The sequence below is a fragment of the Urtica dioica genome, chromosome 3 (assembly GCF_054948205.1).
Source record: "Urtica dioica subsp. dioica isolate 48M chromosome 3, U.dioica_male_clone48M_v1_H2, whole genome shotgun sequence".
NCBI classification, from domain to species: domain Eukaryota; kingdom Viridiplantae; phylum Streptophyta; class Magnoliopsida; order Rosales; family Urticaceae; genus Urtica; species Urtica dioica.
Genome location: NC_142758.1, coordinates 49,887,738 through 49,903,440, shown reverse-complemented (window position 1 = coordinate 49,903,440; position 15,703 = coordinate 49,887,738). Strand labels below are relative to the sequence as shown.

General features: G+C 34.1%; 4 protein-coding genes and 1 long non-coding RNA gene across 5 annotated transcripts; 3 read left to right on the top strand and 2 right to left on the bottom strand.

The window, feature by feature from the left end:
* The first annotated feature begins 1,636 nt into the window (after positions 1–1,636).
* MAP65-8 (microtubule-associated protein 65-8) lies at positions 1,637–5,143 on the top strand. The gene is made up of 11 exons (XM_089609821.1): positions 1,637–2,012; positions 2,098–2,310; positions 2,516–2,776; positions 3,145–3,357; positions 3,475–3,630; positions 3,718–3,877; positions 3,985–4,136; positions 4,218–4,305; positions 4,488–4,561; positions 4,654–4,728; positions 4,817–5,143. The coding sequence occupies exons 1-11, from the start codon at positions 1,932–1,934 to the stop codon at positions 4,964–4,966; spliced, it is 1,623 nt and encodes a 540-aa protein (XP_089465947.1). The 5' UTR covers positions 1,637–1,931; the 3' UTR covers positions 4,967–5,143.
* A 282-nt stretch (positions 5,144–5,425) lies between these two features.
* Positions 5,426–6,165, bottom strand: LOC149403543 (nuclear transcription factor Y subunit C-6-like). Its single transcript, XM_089609835.1, has one exon. The coding sequence runs from the start codon at positions 6,142–6,144 to the stop codon at positions 5,713–5,715; it is 432 nt and encodes a 143-aa protein (XP_089465961.1). The 5' UTR covers positions 6,145–6,165; the 3' UTR covers positions 5,426–5,712.
* Positions 6,166–6,827: 662 nt separating this feature from the next.
* On the top strand, positions 6,828–7,552 carry LOC149403542 (uncharacterized). The gene is made up of 3 exons (XR_016296115.1): positions 6,828–6,927; positions 7,020–7,094; positions 7,184–7,552. It is a non-coding gene; the product is annotated as an uncharacterized LOC149403542 (long non-coding RNA).
* A 528-nt stretch (positions 7,553–8,080) lies between these two features.
* On the bottom strand, positions 8,081–8,550 carry LOC149403541 (nuclear transcription factor Y subunit C-6-like). The gene has a single exon (XM_089609666.1). The coding sequence runs from the start codon at positions 8,510–8,512 to the stop codon at positions 8,081–8,083; it is 432 nt and encodes a 143-aa protein (XP_089465792.1). The 5' UTR covers positions 8,513–8,550.
* Positions 8,551–12,081: 3,531 nt separating this feature from the next.
* Positions 12,082–15,350, top strand: LOC149403540 (mitochondrial import receptor subunit TOM20-like). The gene is made up of 6 exons (XM_089610117.1): positions 12,082–12,281; positions 12,489–12,567; positions 12,759–12,928; positions 13,022–13,069; positions 14,042–14,137; positions 15,061–15,350. The coding sequence occupies exons 1-6, from the start codon at positions 12,183–12,185 to the stop codon at positions 15,184–15,186; spliced, it is 618 nt and encodes a 205-aa protein (XP_089466243.1). The 5' UTR covers positions 12,082–12,182; the 3' UTR covers positions 15,187–15,350.
* Positions 15,351–15,703: the final 353 nt, after the last annotated feature.

Here is a 15,703-nt window from a genome sequence, read left to right as displayed (position 1 = left end):
CTACCATTAAGCCGTTAAAACCATAGATCTAACCCAGTCAGCAAATCAGACGGCTGATATTAAAAAAAAAAAAAAAAAAAAAAAAAAAAAAAAAAAGCTGCAACAGCCACTGCACTGCACCTGTGTTTTTTTAATGGAAAAATGGCTTAACGGTACCAACAACTGCGGAAGCTCATCCACTGCCCTCCATGGCTTAACGGTACCGATACCGTTACCGACGGCTTAACGGTGACCGTTACACCGCTAAGATCGGACGGTGGCGGGTGGCTACCGTTAAGCCGAACCGCTTGTACAGGATGAGTACAAAGTAGTAGATAAATAAAAAGCAAACGATTAGAAAAAGGAAAATAAAAAAGACTACAAAACTAATAGTAGTACCGAACTAGCTAGCTAGCTGGGCATATGAGCTTGTGTAGGAAATAGTTGTAATGTCGTTTTCAGTAGAACTCCACATGTCAGTGTACATAAGTTCAGAAGAATAATGTTGTTACAATTCTTAAATACAACGTTGCAGTTAGACAACTGTACATAAATACTATAATTATTTTTATTATTTATTTATCCCACAAATGAAAGCGCCATCACCAACCACCATACACGAGATTATTAAAAAAAAAAAAAAAAATTGAAACATACTTCTATGTAAGAATGCTATGATGGCCAAATTAATGAACTATACACACACAATACATGTATGTTTTCATTTAATCTTTTGAACCTTCAGTTTCTGTTTAATTTCAGAATTCTTTGGAAAATTTTTTCCGAATGTGACAATTAATTGGTTGGGGGATTATACTTACAATATTGTTACTCGTTGTATTAAGCATAAATATAGGATATATAAGATTTGCATTTTCTGGTTAGGGATCAATTTTTTTGAAGATCATTCTGGCCTACATTTTTATTGTTTTTTTCATAGAAAAACCAAGATTATAAACGTCAATTGTACTTGTCATGTTTTAATTTTAACAATATGTGAAAGTTTAGATGTGGTACTTCAATGAGTACAACTTGGGATCTTCAAGTATTTCTTCAATTATGATAAATCTATACCTTTTGATTAGTCTAATTTTCCATAATTAGATAATAGAAAGGTATAGAGGACTTGTCGCTTTATTTCAAACTTATACATCAAGCCTTAATTACGTCATCATGAGTTTGCAATTGCAAAAGAAAATATTATTTTTTTTGTTGAAAACCTTGAAACTAATCAATTAAAAAAATGCATACATGGAATGAGGAATATCACCTCCTACTTTTTCCATTGACACGAGAAAATGAAATACTAACAGAACAAATAAAAAAATACATACATTAATAAAAACAGACGAGCCAAGAGAAATTATGGACTAATCAATTAGGTTGTTAATAATAATATAAAATATCGTTTATTTTAAATGTTTATCATCACCAAATCAGATGGTCCTTATCCGATTCCTCACCCCACCTAAAAGCACTTGGCTATTTACAAGTAAATTTAAATCAAACTCTAAAAAAGAAAAAATGTCCACATTCCAAAAATGAACTCGCAACTTTCCTCACTAATAATAAGCAATTATTACTTAGAACTCACGTTGGCGTACAAGCTTTAGTCAATATGGTGCAAAATAAGGTGGGAATAAAAACTCTCTGAATGAGAGACCTTAACTTAATTTTAGTTTCCGAAGAAAAAATAAAGTTGTATTGCATTATTCTCAGTTCAAATGTTCTGGAAGAGAAAAAGCTGCAAAAATTCAGTCTGGTGTGATTCTTGAACCCAAAGATTCAAAATTACCTACCTTTTTTTTTTTTTTCCTCCCTGTCAAATCCTTGTCTTTGAAGCAAAACTCACAACCAAAAAAAAAAAAAAAACTCCACTAAATCAGTACTTTCCTTGGCTGACAATCAATGAACTTTCAAATCCCTTTTAGGCAGCAAAATCTCACACACAAATGAGTTCGTTTCAGACTTCATCAATCGGAACTCGAAGCTCAACGATGATAGAAACTTCATGCGGATATCTACTCCAAGAACTTCAGGCAAGTCTCTCTCACTTTCTGGGTATCTTTGTTTTGATTAAATTTGTCTTTCTTTGAAATGTTCGTTAAATTCATACACACACAGATGATATGGAACGAAGTTGGAGAAGATAAGTTTGAGAGAGAGAAGGTTTTGGTGGACTTGGAACAAGAGTGCGTCGAAGTTTATAGAAGAAAAGTCGACTCGGCAAACACTTCTCGGGCTCGGCTTCACCAAGAATTAGCCGAGGCCGAAGCCGATTTCACTCATCTCCTCTTGTCCCTCGGCGAGCCTCTATCTCTTCCTTCTCGGGTATGAAAAGAATATTCCAAAATAAATCTTATATTTTATGAATTATGTTTACTTTGATTATGTTTTATTGACTTGTAACCAATTTTTTGACATGGCGAAATTCCTCGTCTGACCGCGATTTTTTTTAATGTCTTGGATTTTCGACGTGAATCGCAAATCTGTGTATTATTGTTTTTTCGTATTTTATTTGATTCCTTACTATTAGCCGGAGAAAATGGCGGGAACGCTGAGAGATCAACTAGGGTCGATCGCGCCGGCTCTGAGGGAGATGCGGATCAAGAGAGAGGAGAGGGTGAGTCAGTTCCGTTCCATCCGATCTCAGATTCAGGCGATCGCCACGGAGATTGCTGGGAAATCAGAGCCGTTGATCAGCAATCTCGTCAGCAGCGCTGATAACGAGAACGATCTTTCTCTGAAGAGGCTCGAGGAGTGTCGGGCTGAGCTCCAGCGGCTCCACAACGAGAAGGTAATAATAATAATAATAATGATACAACGGCATATAAAATATGATGTCATTAATTTTTTTGTCAGTACATTTTTTTTTTGGTAGCATTTTAGCCATTTTCTAAAACAATAAAACTCAAACACCTAAACTTATATGCACAAGTTTAGTTAATTTGTTTATTTGATGAAAGAAACTACTTAAATTATATTCCCTCCTTTGAAACACCATATAAAAGTAAAATAATTTTGGACTTTTAGAGTTACCTTTTCGTTTAATAATACTTCTTGAAATTATAAAACAGTTTATTTAAGGTTCAAGGTCATTCACGCTAAAAGCCTTTTATGTACTGAGGTTTAAGTACAAGTTTTGTTTGTTTTTTGTAAATTAAGAATGAAAGGCTTCAGAGAGCAGAAAGATGTATAGATGCGGTCCACAAATTGTCTACAATATTGGGGCTTGATTCAACCACGATCATCTCGGAAGTTCATCCGAGCTTGAACGACCTATGTGCGGTAACAAAGAATATAAGCAACGATGTCTTGGCTAAGCTCGACACTGCTGTGGAATCGCTCGAGGAAGAAAAGAAAAACCGGCTTGACAAGGTCGGTCTTCAAGTCTTTCTTTTTCATACGTTTTTTTCTTCCTTGACTTGCATTGCAAGCAAAGAGAAGCAAAAAAAAAAAAAAAAAGTAAGCTCTTATGCTCATAATATATGGCAGCTTCACCAACTAGGAAAAGCGTTGACAAACTTGTGGAATCTTATGGATACGAGAATCGAAGACCGTCGATTGTTTTCCCATGTCATTCGGTTGTTGTCAGTCTCGTCTTCTGAGGTGTCCGATCCGGGTAGTCTCACGCAAAGCATACTCTTTCAGGTGACTAATAACAACAATAATAATAACTATAGGAATTTGGAGATAAAGATTATAATTGTAATAGTTTTTTTTTTTTTTTTTTGAAAGGCGGAGGAAGAAGTGAAGAGACTGGATCAACTAAAAGCGAGCAGAATGAAAGAGCTATTCATGAAGAAGCAGAAACAACTCGAGGAGATTTGCAATAGAGCGCACATGGAGATTCCTTCGCGCTCCGATATGGATAATATTTTCAACCTCATTAGATTAGGTAAAACACCTAAATATTAATCCATCAAAATCGATGTCTTTTTTTTGTTTCTTTCTCTTGAACAAATCTGACTTCAATATAATTAATTTTTTTTTTTTTTAAAAAAGGGGAGATCGATCACGCGGATCTGTTAATAAGCATGGACGAACAGATATGGAGAGCGAAAGAAGAGGCTTTGAGCAGAAAAGGGATCACAGACAAGGCTGAGAAATGGATGTTAGCGTGCGATGAGGAACGATGGTTGGAAGATTATTCAAGGGTTCGCTTTCCTTTTCTTTTCATTTAATCAAATATGTATTTTTTTTGTGCAAAAACAAGTTGTAAATTTTTATATTTTCAGGATGAGAATCGTTACTCGGTCAGTAGAGGCGCTCACAAGAACCTAAGACGAGCTGAACGTGCAAGAATAACTGTCAACAAAATCCCCGGTAACACGAAATGGAGAGAATAAAACAAAAAACGAGAAGTTTATTTATTTAAACTATAAGGCAAAGACAAGATAAGAGACTCATAAATCTCCCAAATAATTTTATCTGTTTGTATAAAGGTATTATCGAAATATACTTAGTTGGCTGTCATGGACAATTTTTTTTTTTTTTTTATATTGCAGCTTTAATGGACTCGCTGATAGGAAGGACGAGAATTTGGGAACAAGAGAGAAATAAGGTTTTCCTGTACGACGAGGTATTTCAAACTAAAAGATTTGAAACCAATCAGTAAAAATTCACTCGTGTTTATATATACTAAAGACACTGATTCACGGCCTGACGTTTCAGGTACCGCTGGTGGCAATGCTAGAAGAATATTACGCGCTTAGGCAGGAAAAAGAGGAGGAAAAACACAGACAAAGAGTAAAAGTTCAAGTTTCTAGAAGGGATTAATTACTTAATTAATCATTAATCAAGTAATTAAATCTAAACCTTCTTTTTTCCGTTTCAGGAAAAGAAGAAAGTGCCTCCTCGTGGAAGCGTAGTACTAAAGAGACAACAAGGACACAGAAACATACCTTCGAGGGCCGGCCGTGTCACAGCTTTCAGAGACGATACAGCCTCAGTGGTCTCGACTTTTTCTGGCCCAGTTTCTCCCTGAATATATATAAAATCGGTGTAATAATGTATATCCTTTATGAAAATCTCATAAGCTCTAGTTATCAATTGAATAATGTCGCACACAAATACAATAAAAATTTCCTTGATTACTATACGGTGATGACCAAATTGCAATAATCACGAGCAGGAAAAAACAGCTAGGAGACGGATATTACTATTGAAGATTATTTAACAGACACTTCCAAAACAACCTGATCATGGCTGTGCAAGTCTCCCATTTGTTAGAGATTTCAAAACAAATTACTCTGGTAGCTTAGTAATTACTGTTTGGGTTACTTCAAGTCATAACTAACTCCTTATCTGATGAAAATGAGCTAAACACAACCTGATTTACAGATCTAAGAGTTTAGCCTTAACGCTAGACTTGATTTCTTACACAATCACGTATCAGAGCACAAACAAATAACATGTATTCTAGCAGGATCTGTGAGCTTTCGTGAATAATGCATAAAAACTATGAGCTCCAATTATCAATTGAATAATGTCACATACAAATACAATACTATTACCTTGATTGCTCTACTGTGAGGATAGGAGAGGAATTTGAAAATAATGTATCGATAATCAATCGCAATACCACCTAATCATCGCATTGATAATGAACATTAAGAGACACATCCAATAAAAGTATAACACCTAATCACAGCTATATATTAGATCTCCATTATACAGCGGAGCACATAGAAATAAATTACTTGAACGAACTGAAACATGTAATTCTATGATCTAAGACTCGTCGGCCTCAATTACCGCTGGTTTCTTGAAGAAATCATCGATGCGACGCGTTCCGGCGGGTACAGGCTTCTCCGATGCGGCGGCGCGTGGGCGATCCCGTCGACTCGCCGTCGGATCTTTGATCGCCGGAGGCTCGGCGGCGGGGAGAGAGTCCAAAAGGAAATCGCTGGTCGGAGTGTGATTCTTCACGGCGGAGATGATATTTTCGAGCTTGACGGTCCGGCGCTTCTTCGCGACGGCTATGGCGGCGGATTTCTCGGCGAGGAATCCGAGGAATAGCTCTGCAGAGAGCGAGACGAGAAATAGTGCGTCGGAGTTGACCTTGGCGATGTCCGGGTCGAGCTTCATGATCCTCTTGATCCGGCCCGTTGGGAATTCGGGTCGGACCGTCTCTAGGGTTTCTTCTAGCTCTTCTTCGGCCATTGAAATGGGAATTTTGGGTGTGGTTTGGTTTGTGTTTCTTTGGGAGGGAAAATTTCGAGGGCGTTTATATATAGGTCCGGAAGACTCGTCAATTTTGGCGGGAAAATTGATTGTGTGGCTGTCGTTTTACATTCTTGTCGTTTTTATAAAATTTGTTGCTTTTTATTTTTTATTGATTATATTATAAGCACACAAAAAAAAAAAATTTAAAAAATTAAGCTAGTAGTGAGAGTTTCATTTATATTTATTTGTTAAATTAGCCTTGTAATTTTTATATTTTGGATGAATTATCATTTTTTTGGATGATACTTTCTAAAATCAATTTTTAAATTTTTACCTTGGATGATTTTCCAGTAAGAATCGCATTATTTTCTCATACTTTGAGAGTGGTAGGTTTCTATGTCATTTTCATATTTTTTTTTCTTCAAATAATGTCCCGCAAATATAATTTTACACAAAAAAATGATATTGAAAATAAACTTAGAATGATACATAGTCACGTAGATGATTACCGCTGAAATAAATCCCAGGTAACACGAAATGGAGAGAATAAAACAAAAAACGAGAAGTTTATTTATTTAAACTATAAGGCAAAGACAAGATAAGAGACTCATAAATCTCCCAAATAATTTTATCTGTTTGTATAAAGGTATTATCGAAATATACTTAGTTGGCTGTCATGGACAATTTTTTTTTTTTTATATTGCAGCTTTAATGGACTCGCTGATAGGAAGGACGAGAATTTGGGAACAAGAGAGAAATAAGGTTTTCCTGTACGACGAGGTATTTCAAACTAAAAGATTCGAAACCAATCAGTAAAAATTCAATCGTGTGTATATATACTAAAGACACTGATTCACGGCCTGACGTTTCAGGTACCGCTGGTGGCAATGCTAGAAGAATATTACGCGCTTAGGCAGGAAAAAGAGGAGGAAAAACACAGACAAAGAGTAAAAGTTCCAAGTTTCTAGAAGGGATTAATTACTTAATTAATCATTAATCAAGTAATTAAACCTAAACCTTCTTTTTTCCGTTTCAGGAAAAGAAGAAAGTGCCTCCTCGTGGAAGCGTAGTACTAAAGAGACAACAAGGGCACAGAAACATACCTTCGAGGGCCAGCCGTGTCACAGCTTTCAGAGACGATACAGCCTCAGTGGTCTCGACTTTTTCTGGCCCAGTTTCTCCCTGAATATTATATAAAATCGGTGTAATAATGTATATCCTTTATGAAAATCTCATAAGCTCTAGTTATCAATTGAATAATGTCGCACACAAATACAATAAAAATCTCCTTGATTACTATACAGTGATGACCAAATTGCAATAATCACGAACAGGAAAAAACAGCTAGGAGACGGATATTACTATTGAAGATTATTTAACAGACACATCCAAAACAACCTGATCATGGCTGTGCAAGTCTCCCATTTGTTAGAGATTTCAAAACAAATTACTCTGATAGCTTTGTAATTACTGTTTGGGTTACTTCAAGTCATAACTAACGCCTTATCTGATGAAAATGAGCTAAACACAACCTGATTTACAGATCTAAGAGTTTAGCCTTAACGCTAGACTTGATTTCTTACACAATCACGTATCAGAGCACAAACAAATAACATGTATTCTAGCAGGATCTGTGAGCTTTCGTGAATAATGCATAAAAACTATGAGCTCCAATTATCAATTGAATAATGTCACATACAAATACAATACTATTACCTTGATTGCTCTACTGTGATGATAGGAGAGGAATTTGAAAATAATGTATCGATAATCAATCGCAATACCACCTAATCATCACATTGATAATGAACATTAAGAGACACATCCAATAAAAGTATAACACCTAATCACAGCTATATATTAGATCTCCATTATACAGCGGAGCACATAGAAATAAATTACTTGAACGAACTGAAACATGTAATTTTATGATCTAAGACTCGTCGGCCTCAATTACCGCTGGTTTCTTGAAGAAATCATCGATCCTACGCGTTCCGGCGGGTACAGGCTTCTCCGATGCGGCGGCGCGTGGGCGATCCCGTCGACTCGCCGTCGGATCTTTGATCGCCGGAGGCTCGGCGGCGGGGAGAGAGTCCAAAAGGAAATCGCTGGTCGGAGTGTGATTCTTCACGGCGGAGATGATATTTTCGAGCTTGACGGTCCGGCGCTTCTTCGCGACGGCTATGGCGGCGGATTTCTCGGCGAGGAATCCGAGGAATAGCTCTGCAGAGAGCGAGACGAGGAATAGTGCGTCGGAGTTGACCTTGGCGATGTCCGGGTCGAGCTTCATGATCCTCTTGATCCGGCCCGTTGGAAATTCGGGTCGGACCGTCTCTAGGGTTTCTTCTAGCTCTTCTTCGGCCATTGAAATGGGAATTTTGGGTGTGGTTTGTGTTTCTTTGGGAGGGAAAATTTCGAGGGCGTTTATATATAGGTCCGGAAGACTTGTCAATTTTGGCGGGAAAATTGTGTAGCTGTCGTTTTACATTCTTGTCGTTTTTATAAAATTTGTTGCTTTTTATTTCTTATTGATTAAGCACAAACAAACAAAAAAAACAGCTAGTTGTGAGAGTTTCATTTATATTTATTTGTTGAATTAGCCTTGTAATTTTTACATTTTGGATGATATTTTCTAAAATCAATTTTTAAATTTTTTCCTTGGATGATTTTCCAGTAAGAATCGCATTATTTTCTCATACTTTGAGAGTGGTAGGTTTATATGTCATTTTCATATTTTTTTTTTATTCTAATAATGTCCTGCAAATATAATTTTACACAAAAAAAAAATGATATTGGAAATAAACTCAGAATGAGACATAATCACATAGATGTTTACCGCTCAAATAAAAGTCACAATTATGTCCATTTTTCAATTTGATTCAGACTAAGACTAAGGCGCTAAAAAGTTTTGCCAAAACTCTAATTTTACTGATAAATCATGTATCATAAAGATATACTACATATAACATGAAAAATATATATTATATTTATTTATTAAACCATTTATCAGGGCAAACTGCAAATAAGGGATAAATGGATTGATGCAAATAAAATTAATTAAAAGTGTGCGTACATATAAGGTCTTTTAAATATATACATAAGACTTATAGTTAATATTGTATAGCTCAATACATTAATAAAAATGACATATTTCCTTTCGAGTATATTTTTTTCAAACATGTATCCTCTTTTGGACTGCGATTCCTAGCTCCACCATTGTCGGTATCAACATATAACAACCTTTATTAGAGTGCAAAAATAATGAAGCATCGTATTGATTATGATCGTATAAAAGTCTTTCAAATCATAAAACTCCGTATGCTTTTTTTTTTCAATTGCCTTGACGTAATGTATTTGTTGTTCATCAAGAGATGCAAAAGCGTCTTAGATTTTGGATTAAATCTAGTCTAGATCTCTCAAGAGGACTAAATGTGGTTAATTTGATCAGCTTATAGAGAACAAATCAATGTGTAATATAACAAAATTAAAAAAACGAGATGTTGATTCACATAGTAACATCTTTTGATATCTTAATTTCATGGCATATCGGATATATAGCAATAGAAAAAAAAAAACAAAAACTCCAGCCATTATTTGTTTTTAATTACAGAAAAAAAAAATGGACGACGAGCATATATGATGAACAACATTGGATATTACAGAATTCAAACATTGTGATTGTTGTTGTACCTGTGAAATATTGCATAATTGAGAACTCCTAAATCATACAACAGACCGATCAAAATCACCACGATCATCACGCACGTGCATAGTATGCACGCCTTGCTTTCACTACATAACATTCTTTCTTCTTCTTCTTCTTCTTCTTCTTCTTCTTCTTCTTCTTCTCTCTCTCTCTCTCTCTCTCTCTCTCTCTCTCTATATATATATATATATATATATTATATGTGTGTATATATACATATATATATATATATATATATATAAAAAGCACTATTAATTTACGTACTTTCTATATACGTACACACAAGTCTTTTGCATTTACTCTTTTTTTTTTTTTTTTTTGTGTGCACCCAATCCTTAAAGTCAAGCTTTTACCTCGTCATAGTACGTACGTACCAAGTCCAAATTTACAATTCCATGGCTACAAACCCAAATTATGATTTGTTAGAAAGGAAAAAAAAAAAAAAAAGGCATAAGGCTGTTTTAATGTCGGTACCAAATCGTCGTCGACACTCGGGTGAGGCTTGTCCTTAAGAGGCTCTTATAATTCGATGAGTTAAATAGAATACTAATATATAATGTATTTCGACGCAAAGCTGTAAATGTTAATTTATATGTATCGTCGGAAAAAGATGAATAATGTTGAACACCAGAAGCACATCGTCATAATGGGTCGGAGCTCTTCGGATTTGGTGTGGGAGTGAAAGAGATAGTGAGAGTGAAGGATAATGGAAATAGGTTTATTTGAAATGAAAGGTATTTTTGTTCGAATATGAGTCAAAATTTCAATTTTGAATATTATTTAACTAATGGGTCTAACTTTGATATTTTACCACTTTTAAGTTTCTTGTTATCGTATGGTTAATTCTTTTATTCTTTTTTTTCTTTAAGTCTTTATTTCTTTTAGTTATTTATTTTAGTTAGTATCATCAATATTTTTTTTATTTATATTTTTAATATATATATATATGACAACACATATAAATGTATTTATTTATTACAATTACACTGTATATATTCATAACGATCAAGCTTTTGAATTTGAATATGGATATTCCTATATATGTATGCACACATATAATAACTAATCATAAATTTAGTTTGTAATAATTTTTAAAATATAACTACAAATTATATCATTAATTAATTATATGTAAATAATAAAAAAATAATATTTGAGTTTATATTAAAAATGGATAGCATCTGTTATGATTTATCTTGTGTATTATTAGTTTATTTGTTATATTGAATATGCATTATTAGAGAACTATTTTATCATTTAAAATTTAGAAATATGTATATATTTTAGATTTGTAATTATATTTTATTATAATATATTTTTTGATATATCGGTAAACGATATATTATCGAAATATCATCGGTAGTTGGTATCGAAATTATGATAAGATACATATTGAAATTATTATCGAAATATTATGGGAAAATAACATATTTATACCCTGTGTTTTAGTGAAATGTCGAGTTTAACCCTCAGTTTTCAAAAATGTCGAGTTCATACCCTCTGTTTAACTAAAATGACGAAATTATACCCTGAAATGAATAACAGCGTCACAAATCTCCCTTTCATTGATATTAACTCTTATATAAGAAAAATCGAATCAAATCTAAATCAGTACCCTAATTTCCAAATTCTAAATTTTGAAATAAAAATAGTCTTAAATTGAAATTAAATAATAAAACTCATACCGCCTAAGAAATGACTTCATTCCGTGTTCGAATTGTAACTCTAAATCTTGGATTCTCTGTTCGAATATGCGATTTTGATGACTATCAACTATCGATGTTTACCCCTTTGCCTCTTTATGTGTTCTTCACGATTAAGAAACTGTTATTTATTTTTTAGTTTTTAAATAAATTACATATATGACGCAAATGAATAAAGATAATTGGTGTTTATATTATAAATATTATAGTCAACGTGAATGAAAAGTCAATAAAAAAATATTTGTGACACTGTTGTCTATTTCAGGGTATAATTTCGTCATTTTAGTTAAACAGAGGGTATGAACTCGACATTTTTGAAAACCGATGGTTAAACTCGACATTTCACTAAAACACAGGGTATAAATGTGTTATTTTCCCAAATATTATTACCGTCATCTGAAAGTGAAGCTCAAACGGGTTTTTAATATCAAACGGGTTCTATGTTAAGAAACAATGGGCCTATAACCCGGTTTTAGAAAAAGCCCATAATTTTTTTTCCTCTCGTCAGTTTATCTTTTTTCCGTCGTTTTCATGTGACTTTAATCTTCCGACTGAAATTTGGAAAACCCTAAAACTGTTAAATTTTTTTTTTTCTTTTTCTTCAGGCAGAGGTACAGAGAGAGATCATGGATTTCTCTAAGGACGATTTCGATCGTCTTGTGATGTTCGAACACGCTCGCAAATCCTCTGAACTTGCCTACGCCAATAACCCTCTCGACGCAGATGTTCGTCTCTCCTCTCTCTCTCTCTCTATACATATATATATATATATATATATATATGTTTATCTGTCTATGTGATTCGACATATATAACTTCCTGTTGAACTTGTAGTTATAGTGAACTACTCGATTGTATGGTCAAATTTCAGGTCTTCGAAGGTAAATAAGATTTTCATTTCAGTTCTTTTTTTTTTTTTTTTTTTTTTTGCAGAATCTAACGAAATGGGGAGGAGCTTTGCTCGAGCTGTCTCAGTTTCAGAGCCTTGCAGATTCGAAGGCTATGATTAATGGTATGCTATTTAAAAAAAAAAAAAAATGGATTGAATTGAATTCTATAATTAATTTTTTTTTTTAATATGGATTGATTGTTTGTTGTTAATTCAGTAGCTCTGGTTATCTATTTCTAGTAGTTTTTCCGATGTTTAATGTTATTATTAGTTTTTTTAGTATGGATTGATTGTTTGGTTTGTTGTTAATTCAGATGCTATTTCTAAGTTGGAGGAAGCTTTGGCTATCGATGCCTCGAAGCACGATGCGATGTGGTGCATCGGAAACGCTCACACCTCAATCGGGTTTCTCACTAAAGACATCGATGAAGCTCAGCCTCACTTCGATCAAGCGGCTGATTATTTCCTAAGCGCGGTCTCTCTGGTATCGTAATGCGGTTTTTAGATTTTTGTTGACAAGTTATGAGTTTGTAAGAGGAGGTTAATTCTTACGGTTTTTTTTTTTTTTTGGTTCAAGGATCCGAGTAATGAACTCTACGTTAAGTCGTTGGAAGTTGCTTCTAAGGTATGCGATTTATTTCCTTGCAAATTAACATCGAGACTCAAAACCAAGAGCTTTTTTACACGCTTATTATCGTTCAACAAATATATTGCAGTATTGGCTTATGAGATTCCGTCTATTTTGTTTCGGTTTTGGGTGTTGAATAGTTTTTTATTGTACGGCTGATCGTGGTGCAAAAGCATGGAAAGACTATAATGTTTCGGTTTTGGGTGTTAATAGTTTTTATTGTACGGCTGATCGTGATACAAAAGCATGGAAAGGCTATAATTGTCTCATATTTTTCAATCGTTCTAATCCGATGAATTATTCTTGTTAAGTAAATGGATCATGTCCTAGCTTTTTATTTTATTTTTATTTTATATCAAGCAACATGAAAACCCACTTCTTGGCAATTTGGCATTAGGTTAGTTATAGTTGGTTGAAGAGATTGAATAAGCCAAATTTTAGCCGAGTTTACTAGGAATATCCGGGACTAGTCTTTGTGAGCAATTTATTTCTATTATAGATGAGATATGATTAGCTTGTGCAAGCTGGGAAATCAATTGCTGTAGTACTAGTAAGGTCTCCATGGATTTAGTCAAGCTTAGCATAGCATGATAAATTGCTAAGATAAAGACTATTTTGTGCCTAGTGTATAAGTTTAAAGTCTAGGCCATGTTGAAAAAAAATGAATGTGCAATTTGGTAGCTTAGCCGAGTCTAGGCCATATCTGGGACTCGTCTTTGTGAGCAATATGTTTCTAACATAAATGAGATATGATTAGCTTGCGCAAGCTGTGAAATCAATTGGTCTCCGTGGATTTAGTCAAGCTTAGCATAGCACGATAAATTGCTAAGATAAAGACCATTTTATGCCTCTTGTAAAATTTAAAGTCCAGGCCATATTGTTAAGTATCTCTTTTTTTCCAAAATAAAAAGAAAATGAAATAAAACTGGTTAAGATTCGTTTTTTTTTTTTTTTTTTTTGCTGTTTTAGGCACCGGATTTGCATATGGAGATTCATAGTAGTGGTGGACTTGGTCAGCAGACTATGAGCGCCGGGCCCGAGGCTTCCGGTTCTGGAAAGGCAAAGGTGAGAATACTCAAAAAGCCTTTGCGTTTATGAATTTTAGAATTCTAGTTACTTTATTCTAGGAGCAATTTTTGCAAATCTTCAGTTGATTCGATAGAGACCATGCTGTCTTATTTGACTAGCTTATGACTGAATAATCTTATTTCAAATCGGTGTGAAATGTGATCTGATGCACAAGGAACTTCATATATTAGCTGCGAATGTGTTTGGATCATATAGTAGCTCTTATCATTGTCCTGTTGTTATAGAGATGGTCAAAAGCCTTTGCATTTATGAATTTTAGAATTATAGATAATTTTTTTTTCACGAGCGATTGTTGTTGCAAATCTTCAGTTGATTCGATAGACCATGCTGTGTTATTTGACTAGCTTATGACTGAATAATCTATTTCAAATCGGTGTGAAATGTGATCTGATGTCAAAGGAACTTTGTATATTAGGTGCGAATGTGTTTGGATCATATAGTAGCTCTTATCCTTTTCCTGTTGCTATAGTCGGCCATCAACTTTTGGTGTAAAAAACAACCCCGAAAGAATAAATGAACGAATAAATTGTTGATTGTCAAAAATGTTGTTTCCTTTAATAATGGGTATGTCATTTGATAAGGTAGAAAGAAAGATTGGTTTGTTTAACTCAGATATGGTTTAGCATTGATGGGAAGTGGATATAATGATATACAATTTCATATATATACACCTCATTTTCACTAGTGTTTGAACTGTTTGACAACTCTCTTAAACAAATGTGTATGTAATATGACAAGATAGAGAAAGAGAGAAAAAAGATGGGTTTGTTTAATTTAGATATCTCGAAGTATCCGACTCTACCAAGTGCTGAACGATCTCTCTTTAAAAGTGAGAGAAAGTCTGGTTTTGTTTAATTCAGATCAATCTTATATCAACTTTTTTTTTTTTTTTGCTGTAGAATTCCAAGTCGAAGAAGAGCAGCGATCTGAAATACGACATAATGGGTTGGGTTATTCTGGCCGTGGGAATCGTGGCATGGGTCGGAATGGCTAAATCCAATATGCCTTCACAGCCCTCTCGATGAGAGAGAGAGAGAGAGAGTAATCTCTCTGCAAGGTTCAAATTTTCGTTGATTTGGCATGTCAAATTATGATTATGATTATTGTTTTTAATATTATTTGTTGTTGTTATTATTTTATTCGGTTATGTTGCTGATCATACAATAAACAGATTCATCATCTTTTTTTTTTTTTTTTCGTCTCCTCCTTAGAATCATATTTGCTTTACATAATTGATATCTTCGTCTCATTTTTGGATTATACATTGTCATTAAGAAACAGCTCTCTTTTTTTTGTTTTTTCCGGCAGAAACAAAAATATACACACTGATATGTGATATGACTAGTCCCCCTAATCTTTAGCTTGCATTGCATTTGCATGTATGTATTTCGTTTTTTCGTTGTGTATTTATACATTTTTTTTTTTTTTTTTGGGGTTGATCGATCAAGATTGAAATTGTGTAAGCACGGTAGGCCGAGGGGAATTTAGTTTTTGTTTAAATAATAAAAACTTAAAAATTTCAAATATACCCCAACTAGTCTT

Coding starts and splice junctions, on each gene's coding strand:
- MAP65-8 (XM_089609821.1), top strand. CDS start 1,932: ATGAGTTCGTTTCAGACTTCATCAATCGGAACTCGAAGCTCAACGATG. Junction 2,777..3,144: donor AGCGGCTCCACAACGAGAAG/GTAATAATAATA, acceptor TTGTAAATTAAG/AATGAAAGGCTTCAGAGAGC. Junction 4,729..4,816: donor AGGAAAAACACAGACAAAGA/GTAAAAGTTCAA, acceptor TTTCCGTTTCAG/GAAAAGAAGAAAGTGCCTCC.
- LOC149403543 (XM_089609835.1), bottom strand. CDS start 6,144: ATGGCCGAAGAAGAGCTAGAAGAAACCCTAGAGACGGTCCGACCCGAA.
- LOC149403541 (XM_089609666.1), bottom strand. CDS start 8,512: ATGGCCGAAGAAGAGCTAGAAGAAACCCTAGAGACGGTCCGACCCGAA.
- LOC149403540 (XM_089610117.1), top strand. CDS start 12,183: ATGGATTTCTCTAAGGACGATTTCGATCGTCTTGTGATGTTCGAACAC. Junction 12,929..13,021: donor TCCTAAGCGCGGTCTCTCTG/GTATCGTAATGC, acceptor TTTTGGTTCAAG/GATCCGAGTAATGAACTCTA. Junction 13,070..14,041: donor CGTTGGAAGTTGCTTCTAAG/GTATGCGATTTA, acceptor TTGCTGTTTTAG/GCACCGGATTTGCATATGGA.